The 24,617-nt window shown below is 40.6% G+C and overlaps 1 protein-coding gene across 1 annotated transcript; it reads right to left on the reverse strand.

The window, feature by feature from the left end:
* Positions 1–14,359: 14,359 nt before the first annotated feature.
* Positions 14,360–15,538, reverse strand: LOC129741116 (fibrinogen C domain-containing protein 1-like). Its single transcript, XM_055732823.1, has one exon. It carries the CDS (start codon positions 15,536–15,538, stop codon positions 14,360–14,362), a length of 1,179 nt encoding a protein of 392 aa, XP_055588798.1.
* Between the last annotated feature and the right edge of the window lie 9,079 nt (positions 15,539–24,617).

Here is a 24,617-nt window from a genome sequence, read left to right on the forward strand (position 1 = left end):
AAGAATAAAGATGGACGCCGAGAAACCGGCAGCACCACACATGGTAAGAGAGGAGAGGAGAATTATTTTTTGTTTTCGCTGATTAAACGGTTACTTGTGGGCTGAATAGAATGAATTCTGTAATGGAACTTTAAAGTTTCAATAAGAACTTAAATTTTGGGCTGAATAAAACGAACTTCAGCACATTGATTATGCTGATTAAGCTGTGTTCGACCATTTTAACGAGACTTTCGGTTGCTTGGGAAGTAAGTGTTCTCGCGGAAAGTCATTGCGAGAAATAGCTGTTGGGAGAAACTACTCTACAGTACAGTAAGTACATCATCAAAAAGTGGAAATACGAAGGAAACGTGGAAAATATCACAGGAAGAGGACAAAAACGCATCTTGACTTTGCAAAGAAAACTAAAAGCAGTATTCCGAAATTGGCCACTGAAGTCTCTGGGACCATCGGAAGACCTGTCAGTGCAGATAGTGTCCTGAGGGTATCGCACAGGAACGGTTTGAGAGGTCGTTTAAACCGTAAGAAGCCCTCTCAAAGGTAAATATGAAAAAACGACTGGAGTTCGCTATGGCTTATATTAATAAGCCTAAAGAGTTCTGGAACAAAACTCTATATACCTACGAAACAAAAATAAACCTTTCCGGATCGGATCGACGGCAAATGGTGTGTGTAGAGTCGATATCAAATATTATGCGAGACTTATTATTTACCTCTCGCAGTCTTGTCAAAGTAGGCTGGAGAAAACATGCGAAGCAAGAAATGAGAGAACTAAAACGTTCAGTTGACAGCGGACAGCGAACAGAATCAGTGCTATCAGAAGAACGTCCTACTGATTGGCATAGTTTTGAAGAACTACCAAAAGGCGGTTGATTGTCCATACTTGGAAGGACTCTACAATTTGGCGCAGCCGGTACGATGGTAAGCGTTTATTTTTTTTCCTAAGCACATCTCTGTAAAAAGGCATTGTTTTCAATTCGATCTCGGCGACGGCGGTGTTGATATTTTCAATGTGTTGCTTACCGCAGCAGAAATTTTATTTATTAATCGGGGGAGGAATGGATGTTAGAGGAAAACGAACCCGGTTGTTCAACTTGATGACGATGGAAAAAAAGAGAAGCTACTTGAACTTCAAATCAAAAGATCCGAGTCCGGCTGAGGGCCGAAGCGGCAAATTAAAAAGATCCGAGTCCGGCTGAGGGCCGAAGCGGCAACTGAAAAAGATCCGAGTCCGGCTGAGGGCCGAAGCGGCAAATGAAAAAGATCCGAGTCCGGCTGAGGGCCGAAGCGGCAACTGAAAAGATCCGAGTCCGGCTGAGGGCCGAAGCGGCAAATGAAAAAGATCCGAGTCCGGCTGAGGGCCGAAGCGGAAAATGAAAAAGATCCGAGTCCGGCTGAGGGCCGAAGCGGCAACTGAAAAGATCCGAGTCCGGCTGAGGGCCGAAGCGGCAAAAGACAGAAAGCGGAGGCACCAGAGGATAAATGAAAAGAGCTGAGACCATCATAGTGCTGAAGAGGCAATTGAAAAACGGTATGTGAAAGAGATGACTGAAAGCAAAAGATGGATAAAATGTTACACGAAGTTAGAATGGATAGACTTAATTATTGCGACGAAAATATATGTTGATTTTCAGTGGCAAGACTTTTGGGTTGAACTTGTTTCATTTAAGGTGAATTCACAAATGCTCAGAAGAGGATAAAGAAATAATAATGCGACAGTTTTGACGATTTGACGTTTCAAATATTTGCTTCAATTGTGATCCCGAAGATGTTATTTTGTCGTCTGTAGGGTGAAGCTCGTGGCGGTGTAGGCTCACGCTATTGTGACTGTAGACCTGGTCAAACTATCAGAATTTCAGATAGCACCATTGAAAGACTTGAGTTTCCTTTTATTGACAAGTGCAATGAATGTGGGTGAGAGCCGGTTATCAAAGTGGTTGACCTGGTCTCGGATGGATCGATCTACTGATCTTCAGACCAAGTGATGTTGAAATGAATAAAGAAGAAAGGATTTGAATAAACATAGTTTATCGACTTATTTGGTTACGAAATAAGGGTGCTTCAAAATTGTTTGCTCTCTTTAATTTTCGTCAGTGCATGGCCAAAAAATTTAGTTTTGGATGTATGTTACCGATTTTGAGGTTAAGTGTATAGAAATCAAATTTAAGTTTAGTACAACTAATGATGGAAGGTTTACGAATATAAAAACTACAGAATTTTCCTGTTTTGAAAGTTTGCTGAATGGCTAAGCATTTATTGATATTTTCGATAATGTTATAAATCAATTAACTTTTGATTTTGGATTATCAAGCAAATATTGAACTGATTGTTATACCATTTGTAGACCTGAAGGTTTTTAGATTTGTGCATCAATTTTTGGAACGCGTTTTCATGAAAGCCTAAGTATTGTCGCCGAATTTTCAAATCGGAGTGTTTTGTTAACATCAGCGACGGCGACATCACTGATGACATTTTATGTTGGCCAGATATCTATCAAACATCTTCCAAGTGTCAGAACCAAACAAAAGAAAGGGTTGCCGATTGCCGTGGTGTTTGATTAATTCTTCATCGTCGCTGATTGGCAAGGCTGCCAATCACCAGCGCGAAAACTTTGGATTTCAACTGTTGACAATATTACTCGGATCGGAGGTTTTGGTAGTTTAGTTGATGGCTCCATCTTCAGTGATTGCGCTGAGAGGAGTAGACTAGTAAATTGAAGGACCAGTGTCAAACGAAAGTACCCAAGAATAAATGAAGTTCTAAACTACAAAGGTATTAGTTGCGATCCGGACTGGAATACAAAGATTTCATAAATATTTGTGGCACTGAAACATATCTGGTTGGTTGAGATAGGTGAAACATAAGCAAAAGAAGGACCCGTTACACTCTGGTGGATCAACTGTGTGTGTAATTTTTTAAGTCAGTGTCAATGTAAGAATTACAAGAAATATTTTTAGGTAATTATGGTAGAATGAGAAACTAACGGCTCCAGAGAAGGCAACTTATAAAATATGTACCTACGATGGAAGTGATACTTATTGGGAATATTGAAATCGTTCTTGTCTTGCTGGAAGGGACATTTCAGTTAGTTGAAAATGGAAATTTAGTGTGTATAGAAAAAAAAAAGTTTGCGTTAGTGTTGTGTGCTTTTAAAGTTGTTTGAAGAATGGCAAAACTTGGGGTAGAACTATCATTGATTCGACAGTGAAAAAGAAAGAGAGAGAGAGAGAGAGAGAGAGAGAGAGAGAGAGAGAGAGAGAGAGAAGCTTTTGATCCTGAATTGAAATAAATCGAACGAAGTTTGATTTACAGATTAAAGTCTAAATACCTCAGATTTGTGAATACTTTCACTGGTTAAACTAAAATCGGCGACATTGTTGAATAGAGTCTTAATTGAATTACATTCAAAGGAACCCAGAGTAGATTCGTTGCGCAATCAGTCTTTGGAACATTCAAAGAGCACCTTAACAAATCTAGAAACTAAATTTGAATTTCTTGCCTTTTGTAATCTCTTCCAACGCTATATAGTTGCTTTTAGACGGACAGAGTTCTTAAACGAAAACCATATGTTTTAGGTACAATTTATGAAGAAATTTGAATCATAGGATTTTGATTTTTTTTTTATATCAAGTTGTGTATTTTTTTGGAGAAGAGATGAGATGTAGAGTCGATATCAAATATTATGCGAGACTTATTATTTACCTCTCGCAGTCTTGTCAAAGTAGGCTGGAGAAAACATGCGAAGCAAGAAATGAGAGAACTAAAACGTTCAGTTGACAGCGGACAGCGAACAGAATCAGTGCTATCAGAAGAACGTCCTACTGATTGGCATAGTTTTGAAGAACTACCAAAAGGCGGTTGATTGTCCATACTTGGAAGGACTCTACAGTGTGGAGAAAACCTAATACAGAGCTTCAGCCCAAGAATTTGGTCCTAACTGTAAAACACGGTGGCGGCAACGAAATGTTGTGGGGTTCAACGTCGGCCTCTGGACCTGGAACCATGGAATTCATTGACTCAACGATGGACAAGATGGGTTATTTGAACATCCTCAAGCGTAACCTGCAGCCTTCCGTGGATAAAATGGGTCTACCTCGTGATTACTTCTTCCAACAAGATAACGACCCCAAACATACCGCTATTTTCGTACGGAAGTAGTTGCTGTATAATACCCCTAAACAACTCAAAACGCCTCCGCAGCCTCCCGATCTAAACCCGATAGAACACCTGTGGTAGGAGGTCAAGAATCGCCTGAAAAATAAAAATCCTGGGAAATGAAAATGTAAACAATTTGTATATTTCTTTTCACAGTTAAAGAGTAAAAAGGAGGTATGTTTTAATGGATTAAAGTTGTTTTCACTTATTTACTGCTAAACCCTGAAAAACTCTAAATTCATGAATGAATAATGGGTGTACGATCAATTTTGCGATTGACTGTATGACAAATATGATAAAAATCGAGCACATTTGTACCAGATAAGTTTTTTAGTAATTTTCTGCCACCATCGTCGATAAAAGTTGTAAATGACAAAAAAAGAGCCAAAACTATGAAAAAAATGACAATCAAATGAAAAAAATCTAACGAACTATGACAAAATACGACTAATGATAAAATGACAAAATCAAGACCAAAATTGACAAAAATCTCTATCATATTTGTAATATTTTTGTCATGGTATTGTCAGACTTCTGTCATTTCTATACAAAATTCTGTCATATTTGCCTTTTTCCATTAGCTATTATAGTTGTCCTATTTTTATCACATTTGTTATATTTTCCATAATGTGTTTAAATGTTTGTCATATTTTCATCACGTTTGTCATATTTTTCTCATAGTTTAGTTTATCAGAGTCGTAATTTTTTTTTTTCATAATATCGTCAAAATTTTACCTTACTTTGTTATATTTTTGTCATAGTTTTGTTAGATTTTTTTTCATGCGATTTTCAGTCATTTACAATATTTAGAAGTAGAGTGGAAGCAGCCATATTGGCTTTCGAGATGCCGTTTCACAGCGACAGACAGCGAAATTCGATTTCTACTAATTGATTCCTTTCACCTAATACCCATATTGTGAGTGTTTCATGCGATTTTCAGTCTATAAAATGGCGTTGAAAATCTATTTTCCGACATCCTCACAAAGTCCAGGCACTGAGTATTAATTTCCTTAACATTCCTCTTTATAATCCGCAGCGGTCCTAGAATTCGCAAGGTTCAACGCAGGCATTCTGCAAATTAATTTGCAAAGTTTTTTTTCACGATTGATATAATTTTGTTAAACACCGAAGGTTTTTTTCAGGGTTGAACCGCTTCGCAATTCGCGTGCACTGTGGCCGGCCTTCAAAAACGAACTTGCGAAATTCATGCATGAACATTCCGCTTCGCAGTTCGCTTCGCTCTCACTGTGTTTGTACCCTACAGCGGGACAAAGACTACACAAATGGCTTGTGCAAATTCGATGATTCCACGACGATTATTTGATTCTATGCTCGCCCACTTTACAGCATCAATAAAAAACCAGTAAATGGCCTGAAGTTTATACAAACAGCACTATACACTGTGCTACAGAGGGTGTTTGTACATAATATTTCGATCCCGACCGGTTTTACTCAAACCGTTTGAGCGATCATTCAAACAGTGCCATACACGATGTAAATTGTATTCACAGCGACAGAATTTCATCGAATTTTATCGCATTTGCACAAATGTGAGTCTATGGCCTGCTTGTCTAGTGCCTGTCTTACATACACAAAATAAGGAAATAAGGAAACCACTTTTGCTACATACCCACGCACAGCGCGCGATTCGCTAGCTGTCTGGTGTTGGTCGGTATTTATTTCTATCCTCCTTCGTCTTTTGATTGGATAGGGAGGGACGTGAAAACGTTTATATTTTGTTTCTTTCAGTCATACGCAATGCGGTTGCGCTGGGAGGTTAATGCCGGCCGTCGCAAATCGAATCATCCCCACTCGCGTTCTTTTCTTATGCCAATTGCGCTGTGATATTGATTTCTCATGATTGTAGTAAAGGCTCAATTTTAGGTCTATATTAAATGCCACTGATTCATTAGATGTTCTTAAGAAGGTTTTACGTTTGAGATTATTGTGAACAAATTTTGATGATTATATTTATTATTTAAATTTTGAAAAAAAAATTCAAGAAACTACAACATTCTTAAGTTTTTTGTCGAAGGATCAAAACTTACAATTTCTTGATGAAATCTATTACTTCTTGCTCTTTACACAAATTGAATTTAGCTCTATCTTGGGCGCTCACTCCTTGGAACAATTTTTTACCCAAGGCAGCATTTTCTGGCTTGTCGACCTTAGCTTTAAGAGTTTGTTTCGTCCAACAAAGGTAAGCATTGAACAGTGACTTGGCCCCGTCTTTCAGCTTCGGCTCGCCAAACATGATCTCGATCTTTTCTCTAACCAAATTATCCAATCCAACGACATTGTTCTGATTCTTGATGAAATTCAAACTATTCAGTGCTGCCACCCCATCCAGAGCAACGTGATTGAAGTAACGCGACAACTCCCTCCCGGATCCTAAAAGTTTAACGTAAGCCGCAGTGTTGGCATCACTTTTCCCATTTGCTGTCATTTGAGCTTTCAGAAGGGAGAAAACGTTATTATAAGCATTATCCGTTGCTGTTAAGATTTCCTTCAGCATATTTAAATTGGCAACGGCAATTGGTTGATTGGCACTTAACGCATCCGATAGTTGTTTGAGTTTGCTGTCAACACTGTTTTTAAGACTAGCCAAGTGTGGAGATTGGAACTGTGTCTTGATAAAACCGATATCCTTCACAACGTCCATAACCTCAATCAGCTTCTTCTTGCATCCGTCGTCGGATACGGTAACTATCTCCGCCGCCATGCCATCGTAAGACTGCTTGACTTGCTTGTCGTCCAGAATGTTTTTCAGATTTGGAAGCATGGTTTTGGACACCATGCAAAGGTTGGCACTTTTCACAGAAATAAGGAAGATCCAAAGCAGGACTATCGGGGCTCGATTGAGGGACTTCATATTGTTGTTAACGTGGATAGAACGAAACTTACGTGTAAAAGCTGGAAACTTCTTTATTTATATAAACCGCATAGTGAAGAAGCATCACACCAAGTGTGTAATAAATTGTTTACGTTTTGCCACCTGCCGCTCAAAACAACTTTGTCCATATTTGTATTGCCACGATGATCAATAGTGATCACATTTTTGTTGCCTCATCGATCTTGATCAACTGGTTGTGTAAAAATATAGAGCAGATATTGTGCAAAACAGTGACAAATTATTTCTTCATCATTTATTTAGAAGTGTCTGAAAGCAATAATGTGGCAACGTTTGTCTACGATTTTTTTTGGCTTTTTTACTAACGATATAAGTAATAGTGGAAACTCTTCGGAGCCCCATTATTGATCTGAAGTACATTCTATGAGGCTAAAATTTAAATTATTATTGATACTTTTAAGTTACAAAAAAAGTCTAAATGTTTAACTCTGAAAAACTATTCTGGAATATATTTTTCCAATAATTTACTGCTAACGTAAACAGATTTCGAGTTTATTTGTAAGAAAATATACCAGCACGAATTGAATTATCATTTCGATTCTATCAAAACTGTACATTTTTTATGTAATTTTACGCGTATTTGGAAACATTATTACGCTTCGTGGAAATTCGCTAATCAAATCTGCATACGTGACAAAGGACACACAATTAATATAGATTAAATCTGTGGAACACTCATGCCAGGATATGATCGGAATATTCAGCACTTTTAGCTTTTTTCACAAATGGTCGTAGGGGGCAAGAGTACGCAGGTTTGGTGGGGCAAGAGTACGCGTTGGTTTCCTTCGTCTTTTTGATAGCATTTGGAAAGCTAACCCAAAGAATAATCAAGTTTTCAATAATCAGGACTATTACCATTGGGGTATTTCGCCCAATCATACCCATGAAGAGCAAGCAGTTTGGAGTACTCAATCTGAGTGCTCAGAAGTAGAAATCTCAATCGATTAAATATCGATGATTCTTCCCGCCAATATTTAAACTTACATCAGAACACAATAAAGCCTACTCTTTGATTAAAAACAATAAATAAATAAATTAAATTGGAGATTAAAAATAACGATCACTCCAAATTCAAAAACAGAAGCTAGCGCATGCAAACACTTATGACAGAACACAAAACACTTGCCCGATGAGAAGCAAAAAAGCAATGGAAAAACGTCAGGTGGAAAATGGAACGGAAATGTGGGTTGCGATGGGTTCAGCTAATCACTCACTAAGATTCGCATATCCTTTACACCTTCGACCAGCACACGGTTCACATCGCTACACAGTGACCATAGTGGCCAAAGTATACGTTCACGTACTGTAATTTAATGTGTCGAAATATAAAGTTAACATATGTTGAAAAGAGAATCTTAGTTAACTGTTAAAGAGCGAATCAAGTAAGTCTACTAAGTGGTTGCTGTAAACCCCATCCTCCTAACCCCAGATTCAATCCACCAGGTCCCAGTAGTTTTAGTCAAGAGATTTGACCCAGCGATTTCGGCCAGGGAATTTCAAGTCCGGCGGGCATTCCGAGAAGCAACCAAAAGTTGGTCCCCCACGCGACCAGCCACAACAGCCACCCAAATACAACAACATCGTCGTCAACATCCGGTCCTAGAGGGCACTGTTCGACCCCTTCAAACGGGTTAGTGAAAGTCCGAACGTGTCCCTCCGGGCTCGAGGCTCTGTTGAGGAGCACGCGATGTTTTACACCTGCGTGTACCATCCAGGGCAACCACAACGAAGGTTGGCTCCACCACGAGGGCAATCTAACCTCCCCTGCCAATGAACACTGTGGTAGACTGTTGACCCACCAAGTAAGGATTCTCCATCGGACAAGCATCGTAGCACCAGCCGGCCGGCCCTCCAGCAGCAGCAGCAGCAGCAACACACTACACACCCACACAAGACACGTAAGTTATAATAAACAGGACATGAAAATTTAGTTAGCGTGTTTGTGTTTCCTTCCGAACTACCGACCGGTGCATCATTGCGAGAAGCCGACCCGAGGTTCTCCGAAAACTCTGCTCTAGCTTAGCCAAGCAAAAGAGGGCACATGTGAGCCCACCCTCACAAGAATTCCCGTGGCTTGACCAGGAATTCAAGGGCAGTTGTAGCTGGTCCCTCTGGCCAGCTAAGTAAAGGACGTACAAAATGAAAACTAGCCGGAAGATTTGCTCTCCGGAGATGCTGAAAAACGCAAGGCAGCGGTTGAAGGACGGATAATCGGAGCGCCGGATTGCTGAAAGCCTCGGGACTTCGGAATCAACCTTGCGTAAACGCCTTAAGAAGGTAATCAACAGAAGATATTTTTGTATTGAATTGTGAATAACAATCATTTTTCTCGACCAGGGATTTGGTGCTGAAAGCCATGGACAATTCACTTCTGCTTTTACTCCTCAGCCGTCAGAGGATCTCGTGAATCACTGATTTTTTATCAATGTTTACAAACATAATCAAAACTTTTTGCGTCATACAATCAAGGTAAAGAGTCTTACTTTAATTTGGTTTAATCACTATGATCGATACTTTGTTCTTTGAAGAGATACAATAAGTACACAACTAAGTGCGTACTCTTGCCCCACTTTACTCTAAGGCTTATGCTATGCTTGGTTTCCTCCGTCGCAACACAATCCATTTCAACGACGTGTATGCACTTAAAACACTTTATTGTTCGATCGTCAGAAGTTTACCTGAAAACGGAGCTTCAGTTAGGGCCCCGTTTCAACTGACTTTGAGTCAATCTCTCGAAGGTGTCCAGCGAGCGTTTGTTCGTTTTGCTCTTCGGAAACTTAACTGGAATCCCGAAGTCGGACTCCCTTTGAACATCGATGTAATCCCGTAGAAGGAAATTTCTTTGGTCGCATGCAGACTGAGTTAGGGGGTTTCGTAGGCGTCTGTTCTCCGTGTCAGTGGCGCCTTGCGGAGTTCAACAACGTCCTGGTGGTGTGGTCGGTGGCCGATCAACTCACGAATGTGCCGGTTGAAAATCAAGGGCCGGTTCTTAACCATCCGCATCATCAACGTGCACAGACCTCAACTCGAAAGTACTGGTGACGACAAAGACGAATTCTACGCACGGCTGGAGCGTGAATACGGCCGCTGCCTAAAACATGATATCAAGGTCGTCATCGAGGATTTTAATGCTCAGGTTGGCCAGGAGGAGGAATTCAAACCGACAATTGGAAGGTTCTGTGCGCACCAGCTGACCAACGAAAACGGCCTCAGATTTATAGATTTCGCCGCCTACAAACGAATGGCCGTACGTAGTATCGCCTCCCACACAAATACACCTGGAGATCATCGTACCAAACGCAATCACAGATCGACCACGTTCTGATAGACAGCCGGCACTTCTCGGACATCATCGACGTCAGATCCTGTCAAGGCGCCAACATCGAGTCAGACCATTATCTGGTGATGGTGAAGATTGGTGGTGAAGACGGAGTGTGCTCCGTAGTGAACAACACACGAAACCGGCGCCCGCCTCGGTCGAATATCGCACGACTAAGCAATCGGTCGAAGCAGTGCTGCCGGCAGAGGGCGAGCTTGACGAGGACTGTTGGGATACGATCAAGACAGCCATCAACAGTGCTGCGAAGAATGTCATCGGTTATGTGGAACTCGACGGAACGACTGGTTCGACGAGGAGTGTAGGAGGGTGATGGACGAAGAGAATGCCGCGCGGGCGGCAGTAGTGCAAAGAGGCACCCGTCGAAATGTGGAAAATCACCAACAGCGGAAGAGGCACCAAGTACGAATTTTCCAGGAGAAAATCCCCGTCTAGAGGAAGAGGAGCTCGATTAGCTGGAGCAGCTGCATCGTTCCCAAGAAACACGAAAGTTCTATCAGAAACTCAACGCATCCCGCAAAGGCTTCGTGCCGCAAGCCGAAATGTGCCGGGATAAGGACGGGGGCATCTTGACGTACAATCGTGAGGTGATCAAAAGGTGGAAACAACACTTCGATAAACACCTGAACGGCGCACATGCAGGAGATCAAGACGGCGGGGGAAGGTACATCGCCGGCGTAGCCAACGACGAAGAGGAGCCACTCCCAACGATGAGTGAAGTTAAGGAAGCCATTCGCCAGCTGAATAGAAACAAGTCGGCTGGGAAGGATGGCATCGCAGCTGAACTCATCAAAATGGGCCCGGACAGGTTGGCCGATTGCCTACACCGATTGATAATCCGGATCTGGGACATAGAACAGCTACCGGAGGAGTGGAAGGAGGGGGTAATATGCCCCATCTACAAGAAGGGCGACAAATTGGACTGTGAGAACTACCGAGCGATCACTGTCCTCAATGCCGCCTACAAAGTGTTGTCCCGAATCCTACTCCGCCGCCTAACGCCACAAGCAAACAGATTCGTGGGAAGTCATCAGGCCGGCTTCATGGAAAGACGGTCTACGACGGACCACATATTCACATTACGGCAAATCCTCCAAAAATGCCGGGAACACCAAGTCCCTACGCACCATCTATTCATCGACTTCAAAGCCGGATACGACACGATCGACCGTAACGAGCTATGGAAAATCATGGACGAGAAAGGCATTTCCGGGAAGCTGATCAGACTGATCAAGGCGACGATGGATGGAACGCAGTGCTGTGTGCGGATTTTGGGTGAATTGTCGAGTTCATTCGGAACGCGCAGGGGGCTTTGACGAGGTGATGGTCTATCCTGTATGATGTTCAACGTGGCGCTAGAAGGTGTTATTCGACGAGCGGTGGGCGAAATGCGGGGCACGATTTTCAACAGATCCAGTCTACTAATATGCTTTGCCGATGACATTGATATAGTCGGCAGATCATCTGCGGCGGTTAAGGAGATCTACCACAAAATGAAACGCGAAACAGGAAAAGTTGGGTTAATGATTAATGCGTCCGAGACGAAGTAAATGCTGGCCTGCGGACCCGAGACCGGCCCGTTTGTCCAACAATAATGAGGTCACAGTCGACGGCGACCGTCATTAGACCGATTGTTCTCTACGGGCACAAGACATGGATATTGCTCGAGGAGGACCTGCGTACACTCGGGGTATTTGAGCGACGAGTGTTATGATCCATCTTTGGCTTCGTATAGGAGAACGGAGTGTGGAGGCGAAGGAAGAACCACGAGCTAGCGCGACTCAACAGAGAACCCAGTATCCAAAAGTTGGTGAAGGCTGGCCGGATACGCTGGGCGGGACATGTTGCGATAATGCCGGACGACTGTCCTGCAAAACAGGTGTTCGCTACGAATCCGGTAGGAACAAGACGAGCGGGGGCGCAACGAGCGAGATGGTTAGACCAAGTGGAGCGTGATCTGGCGAACATGGGGTGTCCGAGAAATTGGGGAACGGTTGCCATGGATCGAGTGAATTTTAGGAATTATGTTCGTCAAGTTATGTCGTGAGACGGAATACCATGTTGATAAAATACAGGGTGACAAAAAAGTCTCGTCACACAGAAAAATCTCAGTATTTCAAAGAATAAGATGAAAATCAGAATCTGACTTTCATACCTTTATTCAGTAACGCATAAAGATACTTCACAGTCGATGTCTCGGAATTACACCACCTTTCTCTGATCGAACCAGCTTCAGACGTCTCGGAAAGTCGTCGCAAGTTGAATATGTGTCCGGGTTTGTACCCTCTCACATATTCAGCGATAACAGCTGCTCTCAACTCTGCCATGACTCACAACTTAATGTACACAAACTGCACAGAAACGAAACTCTGCCACTTTGGGCAGCAAAGTTAGCCTTTTCATTTGGCATATAGATGGCACCAGAGAGATGCAACGTATAGGCTACAGGCGACCCCAAAAAAGTGTGACCGGACTTTTTTGTCACCCTGTTAATGAAACATAGGTATCAAAAATATTGTTCCCTTGTTCTTGTTTAATCAAACTTTATTTTCCCCTTTTTAAAATTTGAATACTATTAGGTCGGGCTTTGACTAGACTGAACCACGAGAAATAATCTATAAAACATCAGAATTCAAACCTCATGCAATTTACATGCGAAACGAAATAGCGAATGTGATTGACCCCCCCCTAAGTGCGTTATGTAATATTTGAACAGCCCCTGATAGCTCGCCCCACCGGGCTGCCAGTTGAACACTTTCATCACGCAATAACATACTAGAATGTTACTTCCAAAGTCTATATTCAATAAAATATATGACTATTGATTGCTTGGGTTAACTCTTAGTTTTGTTTAGACATTTCTCTTTGATGTGTTTGAAGATATCTGGTGGCGCAACCAAAAAATGAAAACTTGGTTTACAAGGTCGATTGAATTTTTACACAAGTTTCGTGGGCTAGCTTGTACGTATTTTCTCTGTGCTTTAGTCAAAAACAGTCAGGCGAGTTACGTGCTGTTTTTAGAAGGCTTGTGGTAGTAGAAGCACAGAGAACAGACGTACAAGCTAGCTCACGAAACTTGTGTAAATTTACAACGATCGTGTTTAACTAATTTTTGTTTTTGGCTGGGCCACCAGATGTCTCCAAACACACCAAAAAGAACTATTAAAACCAAACTGAGAAAAAAAAACAAAATTTTGGTAAGTTTTGAATAGGACGAATGAAAAGTTTAGCATGTTTCAAAAAAATTGCTGTTGATGTTTGGTAACATTTTCGTCCGGTTGCATAACGGAAAAAATACTAAAAATTAATAGCTATTTCTTACAAGCTATAAGTGCTAAATTTTGGACGATGGGATGCAAAAGTGATACTTGAAAGTATCCCGCTAATTGTACCGGTACTTTTTATAGGGTACTTATTTCGGTGAGTGAAACAACTTTTTATTGTTTTTAAATTTACGAAACCTTTTAGGTTACTCTACGGAACATCTGATGATGTATGAAGAAAAATAGCCTGAAACATTACGTAAGTAAAAAAAAAGTTGTTTCACTCATCAAAAAAAAAAAGTAAAAACCATTTTAGGCAGTGAAATTCTGTTCAGTCCAAAGTAACTCTTATTGCATATTCACCTAGCAATAAAATGAACCCAACTTTTTTAGAGCGGCATGAGTTCAATGATTAATGAGTTCATATACGATTGCGCGTATTCGAAAACACAGGCACTTGGAAATTTGATCAGTAACTTTTGAACAGCGCAATAGATGGCACTGTTTCAAGACAATTTTCAAAGTATTTTTTGGATGTCAGCACACTTTTTTGAAGATTTTTGGTTCGAGCTTGGTCGTCTGTTCTCTGTGGTATGAGTTCAGTTAAATATTTTTGATCTGGTCGATTGATTTATTCGCTTACTGACACATACTTACATATCAAACGTCTTTGTGGCTGTATGCTGCTATTCAGATCTAGAACCGTTTTCGGTTGCATTGATAACCGTTAGAAAATTTCTCTAGGGCTGCTAGGTCCTTCGGATCCACCGATGCTGGCAAATTTACTGGTACCGGCTTTCTGGTGGCTTCCGGCTTTAATTTTGGTTCTTCCGTAACTGCATCTTTGGGAGGTCTAGGGTCTAACTTTTCCTCCAATGGTGCTTCTGTAATTACCGCTTCGGTTATAGTTTTTTCGGGTTCCGGCTCTTCGCCACCAGATTTGTTGTCTTCCGGTTGCAAGGATTCAGGAGGAGCTAGCAAAGTTGTTTTTTCCGCTTCTGGTACTTCAGTTGAAGGCTCTGGGGATTTTGCCTCTGGAGCTGATTGTTCAACTTCAGGTTTTGGAGTAGGTTGCTCTGGCGCAACCGTTGTGGTTGGATCTTCGGGGTCAATTGGACGAATCATCATTTTGACAGTCTTCAGTCCTTTTGTATCGTCGGTAAAAGATTTCCACATCATATGATTCCAACTAATTCCTCTTTCTATTCCGTCTGGGTATAATCCATTCAAATTGCTGGAAATTAAAATGTACAGAAAAATATTGATAAAACTCAAAATGATTAATACAAACCTCGCAAAATCACATTTTGGCGGATTAGCATGCCACCATGCGGCATGATAATTAACGGCACAGTTCTTTTTGTCTCTAACGGATCTATCTGATGTTCCGAATGGCCCGCTGAGAGATTTCTTAAGGGAATCTCCAGCAGTTCCGGAGTAAACTCCAAGGCTAGTGAGTTGAAAGTTATCATTTTCATCACCCACAGCGAATTTACTGTATTTTGCAAACTTTTCGGTTCCACTATAATCAACCATAGTCACCATAAGTTCACAAGGCCATAAACTGGTCACCGCATGGATAACATCGAATCCAAGCCAAAATTCGCCTGTCAGCTCTCCAAAACCGTTTTTATAATCATTCCAGGTCCGGTAGAAATCAACGGTTCCATCGAAGCGAGAATGAATCACAATCCAGCCTCCGCTTTCGAGCGATTGCTCACATTGTACTTTGACAGGACTTTTGATAGATGCAACTTCGAATTCATCGTTCGGCTTTGCCAACTTTTTATCACATGGTCGCGGGTCTCCGGAGTCGGATGCTGAACAGAGTTGAAGGCTCCACACTAGAAGTAATGTAACGTGTCTGCGATACATTTTTGAGTAATAACAAAACAGTCAATCAACTTGTTATATACAAAATAGTGTGAATTTTCTTTGTTCATTGAAGTCGTGTTGACTCATCTGTCTAAGAAAATTAATCGTCGGGTGGGATGAACTTTATCAATGACAACTGTATTTACTCCATATCTGTTTAACTCTTAAAAACTTTTCTGGAAAATATTTTGCTAATAATTTAGTGTTAACGCAAATCAGATTTCGCGTTTATTTAAACGCTAAATATACCAACACCCAACGAATTGAATTATCATTTCAAAACTGTACATTGTTTTCCCTTCACGATCGAACATTCCATTATTGCTCAATCAAAAATGTCGGCCTTTTTTTTGTTTTCTCACAACCCTAGGCAAAGGTTCAATCGTTCTTTGACCCGGTTCCATCTCAATCGCGGTACAGGTACAGGGTACTCAAAATTTCAATCGTCTACTCGTAACTTTATTTCCCAGCGGCCCGGAACCTGTCAAACTGTCAACAAACGTAACGAAGCTAGTTTAAGTTGTTAGAGCAACTTTTCGCTCCCCCTCGCGTCACTTCTTAAGCCAACTGTTACCAGTTCGAGCCACGAAATTTCATAAAATAATTGCATTTAATATCAGCCACCGGAGAACTGGAGAGGCTTGACTCATCACGGAACGAGAAAGTGCCCAAGCACCTAGAGTAGAAGGAAGGTTGGGTTCGCGAAACATCGTGATTCATCCATTTGGCGGTGAAAATTTTTCGTGGAACATTTTAATTCACGGCTACACGGCTTCATTTCGGGGAATTGGATTGGTAAGAAATTTTACGCTGAAAATTATATGCACGAAGACGGGCCTTCACAATCGTCTGCAGCATTTCACATATCGGGAGACTTGAAGCTTTTTGCCTGGTTTGGATAAATACCTGTAGACACATCTGAGCCAAAAACGAATTGAAATTGAACTCAATTGAAATTTTAATCTGAATCATGACAAAATAAATCTAAGATATATTTTGCTACGTCCGTGATTTTATCTCACAACTAATAACACTCAGGTGCAGCTTCCCAATTTAAAAATCAATCCTTACAAATAGGAACCGTCAACAAGGGTAACATGCAAAACTTTTCAACATCAATGGCTTCTAAAAAAATATATCTACAGATAATCATACCGCTTATGCATTAGACTGAGTTGGTTTGAGGTCATTTTTGAATTTTTCAAACCCTGGGGTCTTAAAACTCATCCATGATTTTTTGCCGAATTTTTAAGTCTTTGAACTTTTAGGTTTGTATGGGAAAATTGAATATTTTGTACTAAAAAATCATTATCATTTTTGTTTCTTTTGTGCAACCGAGCCTGCTAATAGTTTTTGTGTCAATTTATAATTTTTCAAAAGGAAATTTTCCGCTGAACAACTTTGTCAAAAATTGCAACTTCGTACCTTATCAGGCAAAATAGTAATAAGCTGTTTAACAGGGGTATGTCTTTTAGCATTGATAAACAATAAATTTAATTGACAGCACTGCTTGTGCGTAGTACTGCATGAATAGAAGTCATGCAATACCTCGCTAGGCACCCAAAAGCCCGAAAAACCAAAAGTCACATATTTACTTCAATAAAGGCATTGCAAGCTACATATTGGCTGACAAAGAGAATCAACTGCCCAATTCCCTTTGGTGAACTTTACGTACTCATTAATGAACTTGAAAGTTGCGAAAGTGATCTATACGTACGTTATACGAGACATAAAAGGGACAAAAGTGCTCAAAACGAGATTTGTTAAGTCACATAAAGGGCACAAAAGTGCTCAAAACGGGATTTGTTAAAACACGAAAAGTGCATTGATGTGATCTCAAAATCAAATAACCCTCAAATTCATTTAGTTACTTTAAAAACTTAATTTTTAAGAACCATATTCAAAGCTACAGAACAAAACTGTATTGCAAATACGCGCCACTGTATATTCAATACGCGACTAGCAGCCGATGACCGAAACACACTAACACTTACAAGCACTTTGACTGGATAGAAAATCAAAATGGACGAATAGAAATTTTAAAAATATTGAAGTATTTTAACTATTTGTTCACGTTCAATGAAAATGGACCGTTTTGAAAAATTAATGTTTTTTTCAGCATATAACATATGCGCGTCATGACGAGCGCATGTGTCGTGATAAAACATACCCATAAAAAACGTACATACACGAATTCAGTATGACTTTTTAGCATAAAAGCATAGTTTAGATTCCCGTCTATTGATGTGTCAGAAAATATTGTCTTATTCAATTTTTTCTGCTTGGTGACACTCTGCTTAGTGAAAGTGTTTTAAAAATTATATCGAAATGACGAAAAACCTAAATTGTGGTATTTCCACGACATAGAGATAATTTAAGAAAAAAAAAACTTGCCATGACCAATCACAGCATTCAAAACAAATTGGCAATATTTTGCTGGCTCAAAATTTTGCAGATTCATCAAAACACGAGTGGCGCGTAATAGCCACATGGGGCGTTATATGAACTTTCCCCCTATTACAACCGAAACTTTTGAAGCCGTTTTGCCGATTCTCACATCTTTCCGGTGTATGTAATGCATACAGGATTTTCCTGAATCAAAGTAATCGAAAGATTCCCTTTAATTTAACCACGGTAAATAAAAATTCAGATACCGGTATTTCGATAGCAAATTATTACTTACGTAAGTTGATCAATATTCTTTTACTGCATGTTTTTGGTTACTTTTACTTTGTTTGAGATTGACAAATAAGATGAGTAAATCATTGCTTGTTAGGATCGTTTATCAAGCAATGATTTACTCATCTAATTTGTCATCATTTGCCATTAAAATCAATAAATAAAACTGAAATTTTTAGTTCGACAAGTCTTTTGCTCGATTGGAATGACACTGACAGAAGATCGAAAATTCCAAGCAAACATTTCGTGTCTTTGTTTAGCAATGGCTCGAGTGGGAAAATGTTAAAACAATGATAAATTTCCTACTGCGATCAATTTGTTCTTTTCTATAATGATAAATTAAATTTTATTTTCGGTTTCAACAGAAGCCAAGCATGGAATGGCTCATGTGAGTTATTTACAACCATCTTAAAATAACATCTAAATGTCTACAGTACGCCATCAACAATTGAATGATAAAATGCTTTTACTCTCGGTTGATGCAAAGAATAGCGAAGATTGCACATCGATACATTGAAAAAAATAACAATAATTTGAAAATTCTCTTGAGACCCGCCACAAAAAAACCTAAACCTCGCAGCCAAAAAAAATCAATACCTAATCAAGCTATTTCCAATCTAGAATGTTATCCTCATGGAACACAACAAAGATTCAAAGCTCCTGTGGTCATAATTGTTTCTTGGGAAGTTATCTTTTTTGGTTACTCACCGAATATTTTCTTCTCATATAAGTCATTGGTAAGTTCCTATATTCCTATATTGCCTACGCTTATGCAATATACCTGCAAGGATTATACTACACGAATGTGGAATACATACCTTTACAGTTCTTATGCGCTCATGAATGCTTTTTAACTTAAATTAATCTGGATTTGACTGAAATTAGAATCACATTTCCTCATATTTGGGGTCCAGGTACAGTGCCGGACAATAGAATAGGACCGCTCTAATGCGAAATATTCAAATCACCTTTAAACTGCTAATTGGGCCAATAGCGGCATGCACTTAGGCGTCGTACACAAATTACATAACGCAAAAAATCTAGAATTTAGTCCCCCTCTCCCCCCTATGTAACAATAAGTAGCGTTTGATAGGACCCCCCTTCTATAGTTACGTAACGCTAAATATCCCCCCCATAATCACACCCAAAATTCAGCCTCTGTGCCAATGGCGTGTAGTCAATTACATAGCATCATTGGTACAAGAAGATAACGCGACCGGTGCTGATTCGATTTGCTCCCACTGGCATTAATCTCCCAAGTTAACCGAATTGCGTATGTCTGAAAGAAACAAAATAAAAACGTTTGCACGTCCCTCCCTATCGCATCACAAGACGAAGAAGGATGGAAATAAATACCGGCCAACACCAGGCAGCTAGCGAACCGAGCACTGTGCGTGTGAATGTAGCAAAAGCAACAACAAAAACATCCTTCTAATTCAATCCCTTCAATCCACCCGCAAACAACCACGGCCAAGCTGTGCGTGTGTATGCAGTAAAAGCAACAAAAAAAACATTGCTTCAATTCAATCTACCGGCAAACAACCACGGCTAAGCTGTGCGTGTGTATGTAGCAAAAGCAACAACAAAAACATTCCTTCAATTTACCGGCAAACAACCATCGGCCAAGCTGCCCGGCTTTAGCAGCTGTGTATATGTAGCGTGTGTATGTAAATAGCAGGCAGTAAGCAAACAAAGTTCTCATTCAATGGGTTTCCCGTTCCTTCACTCCTGTTCCCTTTCCCGTTTCCATCGCAAGACAAAGGAATGCCTTGAAAGGAGGCCAAACGCCGGGAAGCCTCCGTCGTGCGTTTTTTTGTGATTGATCGGTGGCAGAAAGCCTATGACAAACAGCCCTCGTCCTGCATGAAGCTCAAATAGTATACTGGTTAAGATGTCAGACTGGCAAGACGATTTGAATGGTGATATGAGTTCGAATCTCCCCACGGCGCTGTGGTTATTAATTTTATTTTCTTGTTTCTGGATGGGTTATCCAATAGGAACGAAATCCCATAAAATGTTTTTCTTGTTTAGCTTGAATGTAGTGGTCATGCATAATTTTGGTTGGAAGCCGAGTCCTTATGCCAGTTACGGTTTTTCAAACATACCGTCTTCGGCACAGTGCACATTTCAGAGCATTATCGGCACAGAGATTTGCTAAAAAGGCATAGGATTTCTGTTACCTCTTCTATGGGTGCACAAAGTAACGGGGGTTCTCATCTCGTCAACGGTAATAATAACAATGGGCTTGATCTCTCCTTTATAACGCATGTTCTCATCGAACTCAGGTAGTTCACAGTTCCTGTTGAAATCCAGTCCATGGGAAAAAAAAACTATTGATGAACAGTGTTTCCCTGAACGCGCCTACTTGACCACCATTGACGCTTTCGAACAAGGGGTGCGTAGATATGCTCGCCAAAAAAAGAAGCTTACATTTTTTTCTTTATGTTTTTTCCATTAATTTGTTACGTGACTGAACCAAGTACTCCCCCTCCCCCCTATGTAACAGCAAGTAACGCAGACTCAACCCCCTTCCCCCCCTACATGCGTAACGTAATTTGTTTACAACGCCTTATTGTAGTATGCCAACTTTGTATACTGCACGTTTGTTGCAATCAAAGCAATCCGTTTGTTCTACTCGACCAGAAAGCTGTCAGAGGGTGAAAAAAGTCGCGTCATAAAATAAGACCAGCTCATCGGTTCGGCTGTTCCGGCATTTTCAGCGCTCTAGATTTGAAGAAAAGGTGTTGTTTTCGGTGTTGTTTGTCCATTTTCGTGTCTTGGTAAGTATTTTCCATAAAATTAATCATGTAAACCATGAAAACAAACAAACAAACAAAAAAAAAAGATTTCCTTCCACAACACTGCACGGAGGTCCAGCGAGTGATCATCCGGAATCTGTACAAGGCTGGCAAAAGCCAACGCGAGATTGCCGACTACTTAGGAAGGTCGAAAACTTTTGTTTTCAACGCGCTTTACAACACCGGCGAACGAGAACTGACCGGCCGCCCCGCAAAACGACGCCGAAGGACGATTCGGCAATCAAGCGGGCCTTGCAAAAGGATCCTTTCAAAGCGTCCAAGCAGATCAGAGACGAGCTGAACTTATCTGTGAGTTCCCGGACGGTTCAGCGACGGTTGGCGGAGAAGGGACTAGGAGGAAACAGTCCCCGGAAGGTACCGATGCTGACGCCGAAGCACTTGAAGGCGCAGCTGAAGTATGCGAAGGACTATTCGATTAGGTTGGTCCGGAAAAAGAGAAATTATGGAGAAATGTGCTGTGGTCGGATGAGACCAAAGTGAACCTCATCGGCTCGGACGGAAAGAGTTGAGTCTATCGCCCACTCGGCTGTGCGTATATGCCCCAGTATACAAATAAAACATTCAAACATGGAGAAGGTAACATCATGGTGTGAGGGTGCTTTTCTTGGTACGGGGTGGGTTCCTTGTACTGGATCGACCGGATTATGAACCAGCATCTCTACGCCCAGATACTTCGGGAAGTAATGCTGCCACACGCCGAGTGGGAGATGCCCCTAAAGTGGCAGTTCCAGCAGGACAACGACCCCAAACATACCGCTAAAACGGTTAAAAAGTGGTTCCAGGATAATAAGGTAGACATTGTGGAGTGGCCAGCACAGTCCCCTGATCTCAATCCCATAGATAACCTATGGGAAATAGATGAACGTAAGGTGTACACCGAAAAATCAAAAAACAAGCAGCAGCTGTGGGAGAGAATCCAGGCGGTGTGGTACGCTATCCCGGTGAGAACGTGCCAAAAGCTGGTGGAGTCCATGCCGAACCGGGTGCGAGAAGTGATGCGTAATAAGGGTTATACCACCAAGTACTAACCCTGCAAATCGATCACGGTATGAATTTCCTTTTTTTTTCTTAATTTTTTTTCCCATGATTTCTAAAGCGGTCCTATTTTATGTCGCGTTATTTTATAGTCAGTAAGTATGCTTAAAACGCATTTTTAAATAAAGGACAATTGTTTTAACTACGGATGATTCAGAAACCTAAAATATCATTATTTTCGTCATTCATTTACTCCCCCTCGTAAAACCAATTAGTAACGATTGCAAATTAATTTTCTCGTTAGAAGTGTGAATTACATAGGAGCTCTCATCATTCAATTATTTCTACAAACAATTGCTCCCGGGGCGGTTGTTATGATGAGGCAGACATCTTACCTTCGGTTGAAGAAGGTGAAAAAAACGAGCAAATGGTGATTATTTTGCACTGAAGCAAACGGTGCAGTGCAATGCTGCGCATAAATATTAACAAGAAAGAGTACGTCTGTGGGTAAAGCATAATCATGATTCGGTCCGATGAAAGCTTTCCAACTGACTCAGACACAAGTTGTACGTGTACATACCTACTTACTCGTGTTGTTTGTTACCTTCACACTTTACCACACGTTCTAATTAACACAATCACAGAAGCGTTACTAATCGGTTGCATCCGTATTAATTCTTCGTACGTTTTTTTTTGCACTGTTCGAGAATGGTGGCAGTGGCAATTGACAGTGATCCTCAAACACCTTTTTTTGTAATCCTTATGTTTCGGATTAAATACAGGCTTCGATCAGAATTCTGATGCATTTTATGCAGATCAGATTTCAGTGGCGAAAAAAACATATTAAAATTTATTCTAAAAATTTTCAACAAGGAAGTCAACTAAAAATGTAGGTCTTGAGAAACTGTTGGGCAAAACAAACATCCCATAGTTGAGCTCATTTGTAGCTTCTAAAATAAAAATCGTGTTAAATTAACACAAACGAGCCGGGTCAGCTTTATGAGAGCTTCTGCTTCTAGTGGTGGGGAAAGTGGTCTTTTAAGGGGGGATCGCTGGACCAAAGAAAGCTGAAGCAATCAGCCAGGAATCTCCCGCAACTCGACGGAGACCCCAGTGGCAATCACGTGGTCATGTTCGGGGTTACATACGCCAATCTGAATTTTTATGTTTTCTTGCTACCTTCCGACGAAGACGACACGGCAGCATTCTTTCGATGGGAGGTTTTCCAATGCCCTCTCTAGCTATATTGCAGTAAATTGGCTGCAGAAGAAAGGTGTGAAGCAGATAGCGCTCGTTAATATGTTGAGTCCTGGGCTCGCGGGTCCTCGAAAGGGGATTTTTATGTTCAGATGAGACGCGAGCAAAAGTCACCTCCATTTCGGAATGTTTTATGCAAACACCCCGAACAATCCTCTTAGAAGCCCGAACAATGGCAACATTATACTGAGTCACAGTGTCGCGCGAGTAAATTCTGCACATAATTGAAGGAAGGAGACCTTCTCCATGCCCAGCTACAACAGGCGCGTTATTGCGCTCACAGAGATCAGATGGAATTTTTAAGGTTTATTTAGTTTCTTTTTTACCCGGGCGACAATTCCGAGGAACAAAATTGAGCGTGCGGCTGGATAGGCAAAAGGTTGGAAAAGGAACAAGAAAGAACCACGAATATTAACACCAGCCAGCCAGCCAGTCAGATCGGGCAAAAACAGTTGTTTGCGAAATTCTTAGCTCTCTGATTGGGCATAATTTGCATTGTTTTTATGCGAAAAGGAGGAAAATCATAGTTTGTGTTGTGTGGTGGAAAATGGGGGTTCAAAGTCAAATCGTGAATTTGTTTTGCCATAAAACAGATAAGCTCATTCGTGGTATTGGGAACAAGGCAGATGTGAGGCATTCGAACGCAATTGTGTTATTTAACAATCAATAGGAAATATTGGTACTTGAACATAAGAAATCATTTTAAAAATGAATGATTTGATTTTATAAGTCGAATCTCAATATCCTAGAACGAGCTACAGAAAAAGTCTTATGACTAAGTTTCCTGCAGGAGAAGTAAAAAAACTATATAAAAAATAAAACTTTAATTGGTCCTGGCATTGTAAACCTTGCAAAAATTGACAAAAAATTCACTGAAGAAAGATTTTTCATGTTTAGTACGATTGTATCGTCGAAGTTGCCTATTTTTTCTTGAAAGTTGGGTGGCACTCTCCAAATGGGATAGCATTTAATCAAAAGCGATCGATGCGCACTCTGGAATCGATATTGCGTACTGCTGATTGTTCTCCTAACACCTTCATAATATTTAAAAATGCTTTTTAGTTTATCAATTTAACCTGAATTTTCAACGTATTATTTTAAAAATTTTTATAATCGAAAAAAGAACTATGATGCTGCCTACATTTAGGGGCAAAAAAATTATAATTGCTAAATAGTTTGATCTACAAAATACAAATGATATTTTACCTTCACACATTCCCCCAAGCCCTACCACTTTCTCCATTTTCATTTTTTCTTCAAAGTTAACGATTTGATAGCGTTCCTATTCATTTTTCCAATACGGGCTTACTCTTGGAAAATGTCCTTATTTTTAAAATATCAAAAATTTA

The sequence above is a fragment of the Uranotaenia lowii genome, chromosome 2 (assembly GCF_029784155.1).
Source record: "Uranotaenia lowii strain MFRU-FL chromosome 2, ASM2978415v1, whole genome shotgun sequence".
NCBI classification, from domain to species: Eukaryota; Metazoa; Arthropoda; class Insecta; order Diptera; family Culicidae; genus Uranotaenia; species Uranotaenia lowii.